General features: G+C 39.0%; 1 protein-coding gene across 1 annotated transcript; it reads right to left on the bottom strand.

The window, feature by feature from the left end:
* Nucleotides 1-1,603: 1,603 nt before the first annotated feature.
* LOC132107534 (regulator of G-protein signaling 9-binding protein B-like) lies at nucleotides 1,604-8,716 on the bottom strand. The gene is made up of 8 exons (XM_059513658.1): nucleotides 8,548-8,716; nucleotides 8,144-8,197; nucleotides 7,902-7,934; nucleotides 7,666-7,743; nucleotides 7,198-7,271; nucleotides 5,352-7,096; nucleotides 3,581-3,887; nucleotides 1,604-3,131 (listed from the first exon to the last, which is right to left on the bottom strand). Exons 6-8 carry the CDS (start codon nucleotides 5,439-5,441, stop codon nucleotides 2,764-2,766), a joined length of 765 nt encoding a protein of 254 aa, XP_059369641.1. The 5' UTR covers nucleotides 5,442-7,096; nucleotides 7,198-7,271; nucleotides 7,666-7,743; nucleotides 7,902-7,934; nucleotides 8,144-8,197; nucleotides 8,548-8,716; the 3' UTR covers nucleotides 1,604-2,763.
* Between the last annotated feature and the right edge of the window lie 8,099 nt (nucleotides 8,717-16,815).

Raw genomic sequence — 16,815 nt, 5'->3', positions numbered from 1 at the left:
TCATTTATTATGCAATTGTGTGTGTGTGTGTGTGTATATATATATATATATATATATATATATATATATATATATATATATATATATATATATATATATATATATATATATATATATATATATATATATAGTGTGTGTGTAATGACCTCTAACACTAGCTTGCTCTATTCTTTTTCTAATCTATGTTTTCTTTTTATTTATTATATTATTTAAAAGCCCATGCTACGTGTACTGTGTTAACCTAACAGAGACTTTTTTTATATAGCACTTATATATCATTGCTCTTTTTGTTGTTTTTTATTGCTTCCACTGTCCTCATCTGTAAGTCGCGTTGGATAAAAGCGTCTGCTAAATGAATAAATGTAAATGTAAATATAAATATATTAGTGCTCCTTGTGCCAAAACGTTTAAGAATTTGTGGATTTTCTAATGTGGGACCCCTCATGCTCAAATCTGGGACACTATGTTTTGGCTTATAAATAGTAAATTTTTTTTTTTTTACAAAGTAAACTTCAGATTTAACACTCCTGGTTAAATGTGCATACCCATGTTTGCTTTATTGATTTAGGCTAGTAGACCTACAGTGTGTTTGTTTTCTTCATAAGTAAAAAAAAAAAAAAAGGAACCTGTATGTTAATTTATGGAATGTTAAATAGAATTTTATAACATGTATCTTATATTATTTAAAGTAATTTATTATTTTATTATTTACCACAATAATAATAACCATGTAATTAAGTAAAACATTTAAAATTGAACTTAATGAAGATAGCAAAATAATTTAATAAACAATTTTTGAAAAGATGTAAAATTTGGAACATGGAATGCCTTGGAACATGGAACTGTTATTAAACTTCTTACTTCTAATATATATTTATATTTTTTCAAAAGCTTGTGTTAATCAAATTATAATGGTCATCATGGTCCAGGATGCCATTGTCCTCTAGTCGCTAAATTGTGAATCTGGATCTTAAAACTTAAATACTGCTGAATTATAAAATACTGCTGAATTATAAGCTCCAAAATTGACAAAATTATATTTATGGCATCTAAGCTTCTTAATGCGCATTTTATCAATTGAATAACATAGTATATTTGACTGTCCCACATGAGTCAAAACATGCTGTCCCACTTTTGAAACATCCTTTTCTAAAGTGGGACAACAAAGATTTATTTAAATAGAAAATATTTTTAACACATTTTAAATTGCAAAATTTGATGTCTAAATCATCATCACAAATATAATTTGTAATTTGTAAACTTTACAAGAGGTACTTTCTGTTTGTTGATTTTCTTGGACACATTTCTGAAATAATTTCCAGAAAGTCAAGTGATTTCAATGACTTGACACCCCTGCTTGATATCCAACACCAATCATGTTCACTTTAATGTTGTAAAAGAAGAGATAAACGCATTAACACTTAGGTGTCCCACATTAGTCAGTGTTCCACATAACACTAATCCACCCTATATGGTGTGCAGACCTCATTCTGCCAAAAATAAGCACTGTGTATATAAAGTGTAAGATCTGTGGAGGACGAGTTTATCTAAATTATATAGGCTACAGGGATTTTCCAAGTACAAAGTAGTGCCTCAAACAATAAAAAATAAAGCATTTTTATTGTTCAACAAATGGTAAGTGAAAATAGATGCTCCAGAACATGTTTATTGTCAACCTCAGGAGGTCAGATGAAATATTGCTTACAGTATTGTTTACACTGTTGACAAAAAATGGGATACCGCTACAGCGTAACCCCCTAATTGTGTGTGTTGTGTGATTTTACAACTTTCTAGCAATAAACATGGAAATTGACTCTAAATTTCAGTCTAATGTTGCCTAACAGATCTCATGACACATATATAGTAAACATGTTCTAACAGTTTGTTTGAAAATTTTTTAAGTATTGTATTTATTTTTACAAAATATAATATTCATGAGATATTTGAAAGTGAAGACATTACAGTGCATGAAGGATGTCTTTGAAGAAGCAGCCTTCATACTGAGGTAGGCTAATTACAATATTTGATTTTTTTCCTGTAAATTAATTATTTTTTATTATCAGTTTACTCCTTCTTGTTTATAATTAGTAATTAGAGTATTAATATCAGGTAGCACTGACTAACATTTTACATATTAAAACAAACAATTCTATTGTTTCTGGCTTTTGTAATAGGTTTCTACACCAGTTACAAAACTACATAATTAAACCTAATTAAAAGCCACAATAGATAAAAACATGTGCACAACATATTAAAGCCCTATGCGTTTCGGTTAATGCTGTTTTGAGAAGACAGTACACATTTGCTAGGTAACAGATAAAGGATAAAATGTTTTACAGTTTTGATACTGTATTCGCTCAAAAACGAAAACAGATGATGAGCAAAGTTCTGAAGGTACAACATGATGAACCAGCCTATGAAACGCCCATAACATGAGCTGCAGTAAACCAATCTTGTGTTTATGCACAGCATCCTGATAGTACATCAGTATATAAATCAGATTTTACTACTTGCCCAAATTTCACATTACAATTCAGCTTTAGACCGAAGATTCATTCTTCATGCTTACCTTTGCTATAAATGATCACACACTCAAAATTAATGGCAATGTTTTTGATTTAAAAAGGAGTCACAGGCTGTTGAGATCAACAGTAAGAAACTGTTACATAGTTAATAAGTACACAGACTGTTGATGTTTGGCTGAACACAGCTGAAGAGACCTTGGAAAAACAAAAAGGCCTACACAAGACAAGTGATAAGACTTCAGATCAGGAACACCACACACACTGACAGCACCACGGCAAAGATTGCCACACCACACAGCATCATTGCTGCAAACATCTGGCTGCGACTGCAAAAGCCCTGAGCTGCCTCTTCGTCGATGGACAGCAGCGCTAGCGAAGCGCTGTCAGTGCTGACGGGGTCACCATTCTGAGGACCCAGCGCCTCCACTGTCCAGCGCAGCACATTGACCTTCAGCTCCATGTCCTCCAGCGTACGGTCCACCTGTGCGATCTCCTGCTCCAGCTGACTCTGCTCCTGACCCTCCACGCTGGACGTCTGCGACCCGTCACCTGCCTCCTGCAGGTCAGGCAGGCTCAGAGCCCGTGCTGCCACCTCTGTTGACCCCCCTGCTTAAGCAAACACTTTTATCAGGCTTATAACAGGACTGTGACAATTAACGTGCAGTCACAATTACAGTTACAGTTACTACCAATCATTCCAGGAGACCTCAATCAGACTAGCTCTTTCAAGGGAATGAAAACGAGGCTTAGGGACAGAAGTACAGTGCAGTCAATGGACTGTGCTGTTGTTTAACAACATACCAATTGTTCAGCTGACAAAATGCCTTTCAGAGGAGAAAAAAAACAGTACACAAAGAGTTGTATAGCTCTAAGCCATTGTAAAGACTGAATAATGGACAATGGCCACTTGACAATGATTTTTCAAGCCAAATTTCGCTGAAATTGTATTAATATCCACATTTAATTAGTTTGAGGAATATACAGAAGTTACTTTGTCACTAGCTACTCAGTCTTAAATAATTAGTTATGACATTTCTACAGCTATGCATGCTTACCCTGTATGCCTGTTTGCACCATGGTACTGTTGTTGGCCAAGGAAAAGTGCTTGACCATGGTGAAAACCTTGCACATATCTGCATGTAAGAGCTCCAGACAAGAGGAGAATGCCACCCATAGCAGCTCTGTTTCCTTCCTCTCAGCCTCCGCTAATGTTTTATCCCTCAGTCGAGCTGTCAGGTGGTTTCGGCAGGACATCGCTAGTGTCTGAGCTCGCTCTCGTGTTTGCAGAAGATCACGTCTTAGGCTGGAGTTGTCCATGCATCCACCAATACAGGAGGCCAAGTGCCGATAACATGCCACCACCTGAGTCAGATCAGAACAGCTATGGTGTTATGACCTTTAACATTAATGTATTCATAAATAGAAAAGTTTTGATGGCACCATAGGATTTCATTACATTACATCACACAGAATAACATATAATAGGCTACATCAGCCAAACTTTTCTGAGTGCATTTATTAATAATGACATATTACAAATGCCTGTAATACAATACATCACTGACTAGGTCCTTCCCAAGTTCTACAGCACAAAGAAAGTGTAAAAAAGAAAGAAAAAGAAACAAAGAAAGTCTTCTTTTACAACAAACAATACTGCTTGTGGTGGGAAAAAAACTGCTTTTCCAATTCTAGAAGTAAGGAAAAAGGACATATCTAGGAGTTTTTGGAAGAAAACTTTAAATCTAACCCAAATCCACATTTTCCATATGTATATATTCTACACTATCATTCAAACATTTGGAGTTGGTTTGATTTTTTAATCGAAAGACATCTCTTATGCTCACCAAGGCTGCAATTAATTGATCAAAAATAAAGTAAAAACAGTAATATTGTGAAATATTAAATTATTACAATATTTATTAAACGTTTTCTATTTTAATGTGGGCAATTTTAAGATGTCATTTATTCCTGTGATGGCAATGCTTCAGCTTTCAGCAGCCATTACTGCAGTCTTCAGTATCACATGATCTTTTTATGATAAAAAGGTTATAAAATCAAAGGTATATTGGTTTTATAAATCAAGATAACTGTTCAGGTTATCAAACATCATAGACTAAGGATAAGTTTAAGTGAAAAATATTACTTATAATCTGCTTATCATAAGATGGCTATTTCAGGATAAGCTTTGGAAACTTTTGTGACCTTGGTTCAGTAGGCTGCATGCTGTCTATGGCCATTTGTTTAATGCTGATCATTAAAAAAAAAAAAAAAAAAATTAATAACTATGGTGAACCGATTAAACAGGTAATTTTGTTGGGGTAGTCACTGGCTCACACTGAAGATAATCAAGCAGTGGAGCGTAGATCATCTCTATTCAGAGATAGTGCCTTTTCACCCTAAGGCTTGAGGAACCATTAAAAGATGCTTTCATGTTCACCCTGAAAATAAGGAGAAATGAGGACACGCACATGCTTCGACATCTTTGATCTAAACCTCTGTACGTTTTTTATCACGTCTTAAATATGATGGAAAAGAAATGACAAATGATTTTCTTCATTTTATATCTAATTGTTGAACTCTTCAAAAAATATTATCATGATATTTGGTAATAGACCACACAAGAGAAAACTTGACAACATATAATATCCAGGGAAAGATTTAAATTATATTATGTTTTTGTATAAAATTCAGTCTGTTATTGAAAAATGAATAAACGGTGCTCTGATTATTAGAAATGATATCACCACAAAACTCTTCAAAAAGTGTGGAGGTTTGTTTAGACTTAAGAGGAACGATCGGTTATTGGATCATGTAATATCAGCTCACCTTGACGAGGGAGTCCACCATTGCTTTCCCCTCTTGCAGTGGCTGTGCTGAAGTTCCATCGTCAGCGACCTTGTTGCTGGACAGTGGCATTGGGTTATGTTTTCAAAGGTAAAAAGGTGAATCCCTGTTCCAAAAGCTACCATCCACCCCCTACCTCAACAACTCTTATACACCCTTTGTCTCAGCTAGAGTGAACTACGGTCCATATTTGAGCTGCCAGTCCTCTCTGAACCTGTGAAAGTTTAATGTATCAATTTTCACCTACAAGAATAAAGATCATAGAAAGGAAATAAAAAATTAGGAAAGGTCAAGGTTAGAAAAGGTTCAAAGGTTTCCAAAAAAAGAACATAAAAACAGAGAGGTGCGGAGGATTGTGATGTCAAATTGGAGTGTGATAATCCGAGCGATTGACCCCGTTGCACTGAAGCTGTGTGGTTAAGCTCATTACTTGCTGCTTAGAAGTGCGGAGATGCTGGGGCCTGGGAATACGTCACTAGCTCCTCCAGGACCCCCCTCTTCTTCCTCCATCACTCTCTCTTTCTTCTGTCTCCCTTCTCTTGTGTGTGTCTGAATGACAGGCCAGGACCCGAGGGGCAGGTTGTGGTCCAGTGTTTACTGCAGTCAACATGTCCACGGTGACACTGCTTATTCATCACAAGCTTCCACAAAATTAACTCTAATACATAAAATCTAAAGTTTCAGTCTAAACATATACAATAATAATATAAAAACCATAAGCAAGGATTAGTCAGGCAATTATTAGTCTCCTCTGTCTCAGGTCAAATTAGATTAGGGGCATGTTAAAATAATCCCTGAAATATATCTGCTGGATTGGTCTGGTTATCCCATCTTAAACACAATCGTACAAACCATACAAGTCCAAATCCTTTTTTGACTAACAAATGGGATATCATTTTGGACAGTATATTAAGTAATTTGACAAGAAATACAAACACATGAATGTGAGAAGACATAGGCCTAAATGATCAACATCCTCTTGGTTTTATGATTTCTCCATTCACAGTGTCTAGGCCTAGCGTTTAAACCTCTACCCAAGAGATTATAAATCAGATGATCTTGGCACTTAACATTGGTAGTTTTGTAGGCTTGTTGGCTACTTCATATAGTTTTCATATTATGTTATTTAAGAACAAATAATCCACGGATTATCACAGTTATAGAGATGTGATTCCAAATTAGTTATTAAGTTTTATCCCAGGTACATCTTTTCCAATGGAGAGTTAATTAAATTATTTTGACATTATCACAAAATACTGAACATTTAACCTTTTGATAAGCATACACAGGCTAATAAAATTGTTATTTAACCCTTCCTGTATATGTGTATATATTCTTTCAAAAGACAGAAACTTTAAGTAGTTTTTACAAAGACTAGTCTTGACTGATCTACGTAATAAATTTATTCAAGATTTAAGTAAATCAAGCAGAATATTTTTTATCAGTGTACTTTTTCATATTTACTTCGTAAACAATTGCAATTCTCTTCTTTTGATATACTCTAATACAATAATAGCTTACTCTCGATGTTATATCATTCCATGTGTAGCATAGCAGTCATGAGTTGGGTTTCTTATTTTTCTTGTACATTTACACAGGCACATCTTTTGCATGTGATGTTATATGTCCTACAATACAAAGGTAATTCGCTCAACAAACATTAAAGCATGCCATTTTATCAGGGGTTGACTGTTTAACAGGTTGATATCCAGTTCTCAGTCTTTAATCTAAAAAAAAAAGGAGTTAAACAACTTTTAACAAATAATGTAAAAATGAAAAATTGCAATTATATGCATATTACTTGAATAGCATGAAATTTTTGACTTACCTTTACATATCTTCGGGGTTTTGTAAACCTTGAGTTGTCTTTGAGTCTTGTGTGTTGTTTTGTTTCCCATCATTCTGGTGAAAGAAAACCATTAAACACTTCACTATATGGGGCCTCCATATTATATATATATATATATATTATATATATAATCATTTCTGTAATACATTTTCATTTTCATTTTGCAACTTATAAAGTGTTAAAATTAGTTTTCATTTTACATATTAAAACTGGTGTATGAAATGGCAAATGAAAATTATGTAATTTAATTTTCATTTTGCACCAAACGTTGCACAAATGTATTGGAAAATGTAAATGTAAATACAGAAATGCTTTGCCATTTTACATATTGCATTGTCATTTTGCATATTACATCCCAAATTGAATATCGCTACCCATATGCTTCTATATACACAAGTAGTTTAGTTTCTTTTTTTTTTCATGAGAAATGAAAGCACTGAACAGTACCTCTGCAAGATTCAGCGCAATGGTCTTTTCTGACATACTTTCTTGGGTTGTATTTGTATTTAGGGTATGGTTAGTCATCTGTTGTGGATAAAAATCAGAAGATATATATCAAAGAACATAAATTTAATCTGAAATCTTTTAAAGCTCTTGATCTCACTAGAGGTGAGATTTACAGGATGATATAGTATGACTATGGCTTCTAATATGTTTACGTTTAAAGCAAAAATGGCACTGACCTGATCGTAATTACTTCCATTAACAGGTGCTTGCTGTAGATATTAATGAGGCAAAAAATGTGGTTTACTCTCTTAAAGCATAATTGTTAAAAGTTATGATGTCTCCATCATGAATTAATACAAAAGTATTTTGTGAATGTTCATACTTTTGTCATTTCACACTGCATTTATAAACACTTTGTCTTGGACACAAAAGTGTAATTGCTTGTTTTAAATGTATAATTTTAAAGGTAGCTAATTACCTCAGTCGGTTTGTCTGATAGAAATATGCCATCATTTATTGAAGCTGATGATGTCTGTGAAAAGATCAGGTAGTATTATTAAAATCAACACTAAAAGTGATAGTGAACGATACAAAAAAAATAATTTTGAAACATTTTGTCACTATATCCACTATGAAAATTAGCTAAGATATACCGCTAAACCAATTCTGAACAGTACAGTGGACATAGGCTAAATAACAAATACAATCGGGGACTTTATTTATTTTCATCATTAGTCATTCATCAATTAATCTAAATATACATAGGCCTACATCTCAAACCAGAAATACATACACTGTGTTAGTAACTGTTTTTCAATAACCGCAACACTGAAGCTGTCAGGAGCGTCTGATTAATGCTATAGGAGAAATATTTGTACATACCTTATGAACTAAAAGTGTGACCAAACAGGCACACAGAACACAGATGAAAACTTTTGTTTCCATTCTCAGTGTCTCTGTATTATTGAGTTGGAGGTTTTGTAGCTGAGATGTCAAAGAGATTTAGAAGAGGTTTTTCATATATGCAGGAGCTGGTTGCTTTTCGACAGGGAGGAGCCATGAACAAACTGATGGTCATTCAACTGTTGGATCAATAGCTTTTTTTCTTCTTTTTTTTTTTTTTTGTAACCAAGACCCCCACAAGGTCAAAACAAACGTTGACTCTCAAAAATAAACCAGTAGAATGTGATTTCATTCGATTTAATCTTATATATCAATGTTCCGTTAGTGCCCAAACATTTTTGGTTAACATTCACGTATACATAAAAAAATTTATAATATAGCTACAGAAATATTTAACATGTCCATTATACTGATGCAGAAAGAAAGACTTTTCTGAGATTAAGGGGTTAAGTTTCGATGAAAGTAATTTGTTAATACTTTCACACATTTAAATTTCCTTAATATTTTGGGTCAGGAGATACATATGTTTATGCATTTATTTATTTGTTTCCTCAACAGAACAATTCATTGAAAGCACCTTACTTCTATCCAGTGATCGAACTGAATCAAGTTTTGTGGGGGTCCCATTGGAGAGGGGGGAGGGGGTTAGTGTTAGTGCAATATAAAATATTGTATATGTTCATAACTATATATCATTTATTAAAAAAGACTTTCATAAAAGAACAGATTTTTGTGTTGATCAAGAATATAAAAAACATTTTCAGTAAAAGCAATGGTATATAAACTAATATTTTAAATGGCTTAAGAAAGACTGGATTTAGAGGGTGACAAAGCAGCAGAACAAAAAGGGGCAACTGTGGCAAAAGATGCAGGTGACTACATATAAGGCAACTGAAGGCCCGCAAGAAATATGCGACTTCAAAAAGCTCTAGAAAATAATTAAATGACTTCCAAACTCACTGGAGGGCCTCAGTCAGATTCAGCAGTGGCATTCATATGTTTCAGCAGTGATTAAAGCAGTCTTCAGTAACTTCAAAATAACCTTAATAAAAGACATATTTTATTTATTTCAATGTTTTGTCCACATTTACAAATAAAACTGTCATAATTCCAGCCTTACAGAGCAATGGTGCCAGCTGTCCAATTTGCGCCCACTGGTGGAGATTTCGCGAACGAGTTTCACACGTGACACGGTTGTATTTCTACGGCGTATTCTATATAGTCTTTGATAAATACATTTTACGGAAGTTTTAAGCGGCCATGCATTATAATTTTTTTCCTTCTTGTTTTCTTGTTATAACAACTTAATTTTCTCGTTATCTCGACATAACGAAAGTTGTTTTCTCGTAATAACGACTTAATATTCTCGTTATCTTGACATAATGAAAGTCGTTTTCTCGTTATAATGACTTAATTTTCTCTAAGACAGTGGTTCCCAACCTTTTTCAACTCGCGACCCACACAACCACACACATATGTTTGCGCGGCCCACTGCAAAAAAAATGTAACTGATCCCGCTATTGTTGGGTTAATAACAGAAGCTAGATTGTTAACTGTATTTATTGAATGAACTAGGGCTGTGCGATATGGACAAAAAAAAGGAAAAAAAAGAAAAATAGAGCTCATTAATTGTAGCGGTTCCTCAGGTGTTGAAATATATTTGTTATACATTATAGAGGTTCACACGTACTCCGTTTGCAGTGTGTATACAGTATGTGTGAGCGGTGCAGAAGCAGCTGCGAGAGCGCATTATTGTAATGCAAAAGCACATTGAAATAATGCACGAGAGCGAATCTCTCCGCTCAAAAGCAGTTCCCTTCTTGAGGCGGTAACTCAACATTACGTCAGCTAAGACGAATATGGGAACTCCTCCCTCCTCCACTTTTGCTGAAATCTTATTGTTTGGCGCTGGCCAATTGACACGAAGCATACAAATACTGACAGGTTCGCGGAAAGTATAAATTGCATGGGCGCGAAAATTACGTTAGAATCTCTTTCTTCACGCTAGAAGTTTTGTCTTCACGCTTAGAAGTCTTGTTTTGCTATCGTTGCATTAGAGTATTATTCACCCGTTTCCTCTCCGCATCCAATGGCTGTTACTTGTCAGATTTGTGTGGGTCCCTTTGACCCGCAGGACCCTCACCAGTTCTGTGTTACATGCCTGGGCCTCGCCCACGCCGAGGCGGCTTTTATGGATGAAACGTGGGCCCACTGCGCCAAGCTGCCAGTGCGTGCCCTCAGAGCCAGAAGGGAAGTGGCTCAGGCAACAGCGGGGATGATGGGCCCGCTGGTGGGCCCTCCCCCGCCCCAAGACGAGTTTGACGCTGTCAGCTTCGCGGATGATAGCTTCCGCCCCCCTCCAAGCCATCCTGAACTTCATCGCCTTCGGAGCTGGCGAGGAAGACAACTCCATGTCGCTCTCTGCGTCAGAGAATGATTGGGCATCTCAGTCGGATCACCCCCACTCCTCCAGGAGGAGCTCGTCAGGATCCTCAGCAAGGCCATCACGGAGCGGGACCTCACCTGGAACGCACATGACGAGCCTGTGAAAAGTAATCTGGGCTTGTGGTTCCTCCAGTCAAGCCACCGCCAGGCCACATAGAGAAGAAGAACCCCATTCTTCTCAGACGTACACGAGCACGTTGTGAAGTCGTGGGCTGCACCCCAATCGGCGCGCACCTACTCTGCCACGCAGGCCATGTTCGCGCATGTGGACGGGACGGAGGCCCATGGGTATGTGCCCCCCGTCGAGGAGACTGTTGCTGCGCACCTGTGCCCGTCTTCCTCAGCATTGGGTTCGAACCGCAGCCTGCCCTCCAAGCCGTGCAGGTTCACAGCCCACCAGGCGGACAAAGCCTATGCTGCTGCAGTGGAGGCAGCTTCTGCTCTTCAGGCCATGGCTATACTCCAGGTGTTCCAGGCAAAGCTGCTTCAATCCATTGACGGCGGCACGGTTGACACTGACGTCATCAGGGATCTGCGCACAGCAACTGATCTCGCGCTGATGGCTACCAAGTGCTCCGCTCAAGCCATCGGCCATTCCATGGGGTTCATGGTTGTCCTTAACAGGCACCTATGGCTTACCCTAGCTGACCTGAAGGACACGGACCGCAGGACGCTTTTAAACGCTCAAGTCACTCCCTCCGGCCTCTTTGGTGACGTCGTGGAGTCGGTCACGGAGCGTTTCTCCAAGACGCAGAAGCGCACCAAAGCGATGAGCCATGTCATGCCTCGTTGCTCACTCCAGTCTTCAGCCGCGAGGTCCGGTTCTGGATACGCAATGTGTGTTTAAATGCTGTTTGTGTGAGTTCCACAATAAAAACATGTATCTTTTCCCAAAAGGAGCTTTCTTTTCCTCGTGCACCCAGCACTGTGTCACTCGCCCTGTCTCAGAGCAGCGCAGAGCTACAACCCATGATTATAATGGCCTCTCGAGGGCGCGAGAGTGCCAACACCATACAATGCCCACCGCGGGCCACCCTCCCGCCAGTACTTCTAGCCTCGCGGGGGCAGGGCCCCGTTCAAAACAAGCCATCGGTGGCCGTAGAGCTAACGCGTCCGCTGTGTCACTTCCTGGACACGTGGAAGGCTATCCCAGGTGTTTCACCATGGGTACTGGGAATTATTCAGCACGGATATTCTCTCCAGTTCAAACGCAGACCTCCCCGCTTCAACGGCATGGTCCCGTCGCTGACTTTGCCCCAAAACCGTTCAATTCTGAGACAGAGAAAGTTCTCAGAGAAAGGAGCGATAGAGCGCGTCCCTCCGAGCGAGCTAAAAAGCAGGTTTTACAGCCACTACTTCGTGGTGCCAAAGAAGGATGGAGGACTCCGTCTGATTCTGGATCTGAGACCCATCAACCGAGCACTTCACAAACGCGCATTCAGAATGACAACACTGAAACAGATCTTGGCACAGATACGGCCTTGGGTCTGGTTCGCCTCAGTGGATCTAAAAGACGCGTACTTTCATATTAAAATAGTGACGCGCCACAGGTGCTTCCTCAGGTTTGTTTTCGAAGGCACGGAGGCTTCTTCAGTGTGCCATCTGGGTCTGCTGCATATGCGGCCGCTATAGTTTTGGCTAAAAGCTCGAGTTCCACCAAGGGCGTGGTCGTTGGGCCACAAGCGAATTACGGTCACTCACAGTTGCGTCAGCACTCTGAGACCGTGGAACAGCACGGATATATTCAGCCCAGGAGTTCCTTTGGGTTTAGTGACGCAGTGCACCGTGGTCTCGACAGATGCGTCAACTTCAGGCTGGGGAGCAGTGTGCCTGGGCGTAACTGCCTCAGGCCTGTGGTCGGAGTCACAGAGAACGTGGCACATAAACCGTTTGGAATTGGAAGCAGTGTCCTTAGCCCTGCAAGCCTTTCGGTCGAAATTGGAGCGGCAACATGTACTGATTCGAACCCACAACACGGTTCTATTCAAACAGGCAGCGAGTCTCCTGTTGTGGGAGGACCGGCACTTTCTCTCCATAAGAGCGGCACACATCCCCTATATCCTGTATCCTATATTCTGTGAGGGCAATTGCTTCATCCTGGGCCTGGGCTAGAGGTATGTCTATCCAGGATTTATGTCTTGCTGCTGGCTGGTCTTCCCAGAACACATTCGCCAGGTTTTACAAGCTTGATGTACCCTCTGTAGCGTCACATGTACTTTCGGTGAGTTTTATTCATTCTGTTATAACCAGCTATACAGTAGTTACCATGGTTGCTAACTCTGTGTTATGGTTTATACGGTTTATGCAGTTGTCACAGCAAGCTGTCGACTGTGTTTAACTCTCGTGCTTGAGTGCTTTTTGTGTTGTGTCTGCCCTGTTTAGTGCAGCCTTCACGTTTATTGCATGAAGATATACAAATTTCGTTTGGGTCGGAGCAGATGCCTCATTGGTCTAGTTCTGCCTATCAGATGCGAAGCACTCTTAGCCACACGGCCATTTACTAGAACTGTCTTGCTTATGTGTGGGGGTGATTGACTCCATTCAGGGCTTATCTTCACTGCTCTCACGGCTGGATTTTATACAGTTCCCATATACATCTTAAGATGACGTAATGTTGAGTTACCGCCTCGAGAAGGGAACGTCTCTGATTACTATTGTAACCTCGGTTCCCTAAAGAGGCGGGAACGAGATATTACGTTAGCCGCCGTGGTCGCTGTTTGATCAGCTGTGCTAGCGTTCAGTCGTGTTTCTGATGTAATTTTTCGTGCCCATGCAATTTATACTGCCCGCGAACCTGTCAGTATTTGCATGCTTTGCGTCAACTGGCGTTAGCCAAAAAGATTTCAGCGAAAGTGGAGAAGGGAGGAGTTACGATAGTAACCGGAGACCATTTCCTTTCCTCTAACACAAAACCATACGTGCTTGGTCAGATACATGCTACTCTCACCCGGAGAGAGTGTGTGCACTTAAAACATGTCTCCTCTCACTTAAACTGCGTCCTGTGTGCTCACAACTCTCTCTATGCTCATGTGCTAGATATTAATTATTTTCACACTTTTTTATTTCTAGCCTTTTACCGTGTGCAGTGTGAATGCTCTGATCCGTTAAAAAAGGCGTTCTTGTGCTAGGCGTGTTTGCATTCTGACATAATTTTGATTTTTGGGTGAACTAACCCTTTAAGACATAACTCTTTTTCGCCACCTGTTGGCGTATTTTGTGTAATACGAAGAAATTGTCACTGAACAAATCAGTGAACGAATCTGAATGAATCATTTCGGTGAACGAACTGAAAATGAACGAATCTCTTGAAAGAATCATAATTTCCACCACTAATTCGGGCACTGCTTCTATCCAGGGGGGCAGGGTTTCATATTTTATTGAAGCAGCCCGGGGCGCCGCCATTGGCTAGCGGATCCCCAGCTGCTGTTAGCATTCCATTGACTCCCATTCATTTTGGCGTCACTTTGACAGAGAATAACTTACATCCGAGGCGTTTAAAGACTCCATTTGTCCATTAATTATTTCTAAAGAAACACGAAAATGTATAAAAGGCTCCATTACCTTGTATCTTACGTTATGGTCCCGTAGAAGCAGTTTTGTAAAAAAAAAATAGGCTAACGATTGCGTCATAACCTGCGACTCTCTGTCACACAGTAGAGAAATTACATAGACAATCTTTGACTGTCTATGAGGCAATCGGGGGGATGCGGAGGCATAAAGTAAAGGGAGATAATTAATCAGAATACTTACCAAAATTTGCTCCTGTTCACGCTCGCCTTCTCTGGAAGATTCGGTGGGTGATGCAGATTGGCGGCAGTGGCTCAGTGGTTCATGTAGGTTGTCTACAAACCGGAAGGTTGGTGGTTCGATCCCTGGCTCCACCTGACCAAGTGTCGAGGTGTCCTTGAGCAAGACACCTAACCCCACCTGCTCCCGACGAGCTGGATGGCACCTTGAATAGCAGACACCGCAGTCGGTGTGTGAATGGGTGAATGTGAGGCAAATTGTAAAAGCGCTTTGGATGGCCATGTGGTCTGTTGAAAGCGCTATATAAATGCAGTCCATTTAATTTTGGGGAAGTCGTGTCCTAATGGTTAGAGAGTCGGACTCCCAATCGAAAGGTTGTGAGTTCGAGTCCCGGGCCGGCAGGAATTGTGGGTGGGGGGAGTGCATGTACAGTTCTCTCTCCACCTTCAATACCACGACTTAGGTGCCCTTGAGCAAGGCATCGAACCCCCAACTGCTCCCCGGGCGCCGCAGCATAAATGGCTGCCCACTGCTCTGGGTGTGTGTTCACAGTGTTTGTGTGTGTTCACTGCTCTGTGTGTGTGCACTTCGGATGGGTTAAATGCAGAGCACAAATTCTGAGTATGGGTCACCATACTTGGCTGAATGTCACTTCACTTTCACTTTCACTTTTTTGTGACATCTACGTCATCAAGCTCAGTTTAAGTCTGCGCAGTAAGCTCGACCCCCAGGAAGTGCGTGCTTCTAATTGACTTCACTTGTCTCCGTTGAATCCAATGGGGTCGCTGTGTCCATTTATTTTACAGTCTACTGTCTTATGCTTCTATCCCGCCCAGACTCGTAGGCAGCGGATGGGTTTGACGGGCACAGCCCCGCCCCCTCTGATGACAGGCCCCACCCAGTTTATTATACAAATATCATATTTGTTAAATTATTGTTTGATCTATTTTTACACAATTAGATAACTATTATAACACTAAAATAAATTGTGTTTTTGCATAATTCTTGATGAGTTTGACTGACAGCAGTATTAGCCAATTGTTATCCAGGCTGTTACGGGCAGGTCGCGCTTGTACGAGGGAGAAAGCGCGTCCATCAGTCCGCAAGTAAATGTACTTTCAGTTCCACCCGCAAACCGGTTCATTCTGTGAGCTCAGTGAATGTTTTCAGTCGGTAGTCTATCTAAAGAATTTACCAGCTGTTGCAGTCGTCCTCACAAAGATTAGCCTATATTTTTATATATAGGCCTATAATGTTGTGACTGACGTAGGCGATTAACTGCACGTTTGCTCATTTGTAGGCCAAATAATTAATATAACATAACACGCGCACACACATATATATATAATATGTATATATATATATATATATATATATATATATATATATATATATATATATATATATATATATATATATATATATATAAAACCCACAAACATGACATTTCTGAATAAAATAATTGTATGCACTTTGGTTATATATAATTTGCCATTTTCAATTGATGTTACATTATTCTGATTAATAGGCTTATTAATATTAAGTTACTTTTATTTAAATACATTAATTTGCCCTGCAATAATTTCATGACGTGCTGCCAGGATAATAAAGATTAGTTTACAACCGAAACTGAAAATGTTTTTAAAAAGGTCTTTCAAAACAGGTTTTTATACAATGAATTATATACATATAATTAAAATGGTTAACACTGCAATCATCAATTTAAAAAAGCTTTATTTCAAGCACCAACTTTATAAAATAAAAATAAAAAACTGTTTAACACGAAATATGTTTCTTCTCTTTTTATTTATTTAAATGTAGGCTATTTATTTATTTTTCCCACTAGCCTATGTTCGGGCCACAAGAAATATTGAGTGAGTAACTTAAATTAAAACATTTAGCCTAGCTTTACTGTTATCAGCTTGAGAAGATTCGTCTCTCTTCGATTCTGAGAGTATGCGCCGTTAATACAACGTCAAAGCGCAGTCAGTTTTTACATTTACTTTCTAGTTATTCGACTGAGATCAAGAGGTTCACTTCACAGCATAACTCGTA

This window comes from Carassius carassius, chromosome 2 (assembly GCF_963082965.1).
Source record: "Carassius carassius chromosome 2, fCarCar2.1, whole genome shotgun sequence".
NCBI lineage: Eukaryota > Metazoa > Chordata > Actinopteri > Cypriniformes > Cyprinidae > Carassius > Carassius carassius.
This window is presented reverse-complemented; position numbering and strand designations above follow the sequence as displayed.

Coding starts and splice junctions, on each gene's coding strand:
- LOC132107534 (XM_059513658.1), bottom strand. CDS start 5,441: ATGCCACTGTCCAGCAACAAGGTCGCTGACGATGGAACTTCAGCACAG. Junction 3,888..5,351: donor TGGTGGACTCCCTCGTCAAG/GTGAGCTGATAT, acceptor GATCTGACTCAG/GTGGTGGCATGTTATCGGCA. Junction 3,132..3,580: donor GGTGCAAACAGGCATACAGG/GTAAGCATGCAT, acceptor TTGCTTAAGCAG/GGGGGTCAACAGAGGTGGCA.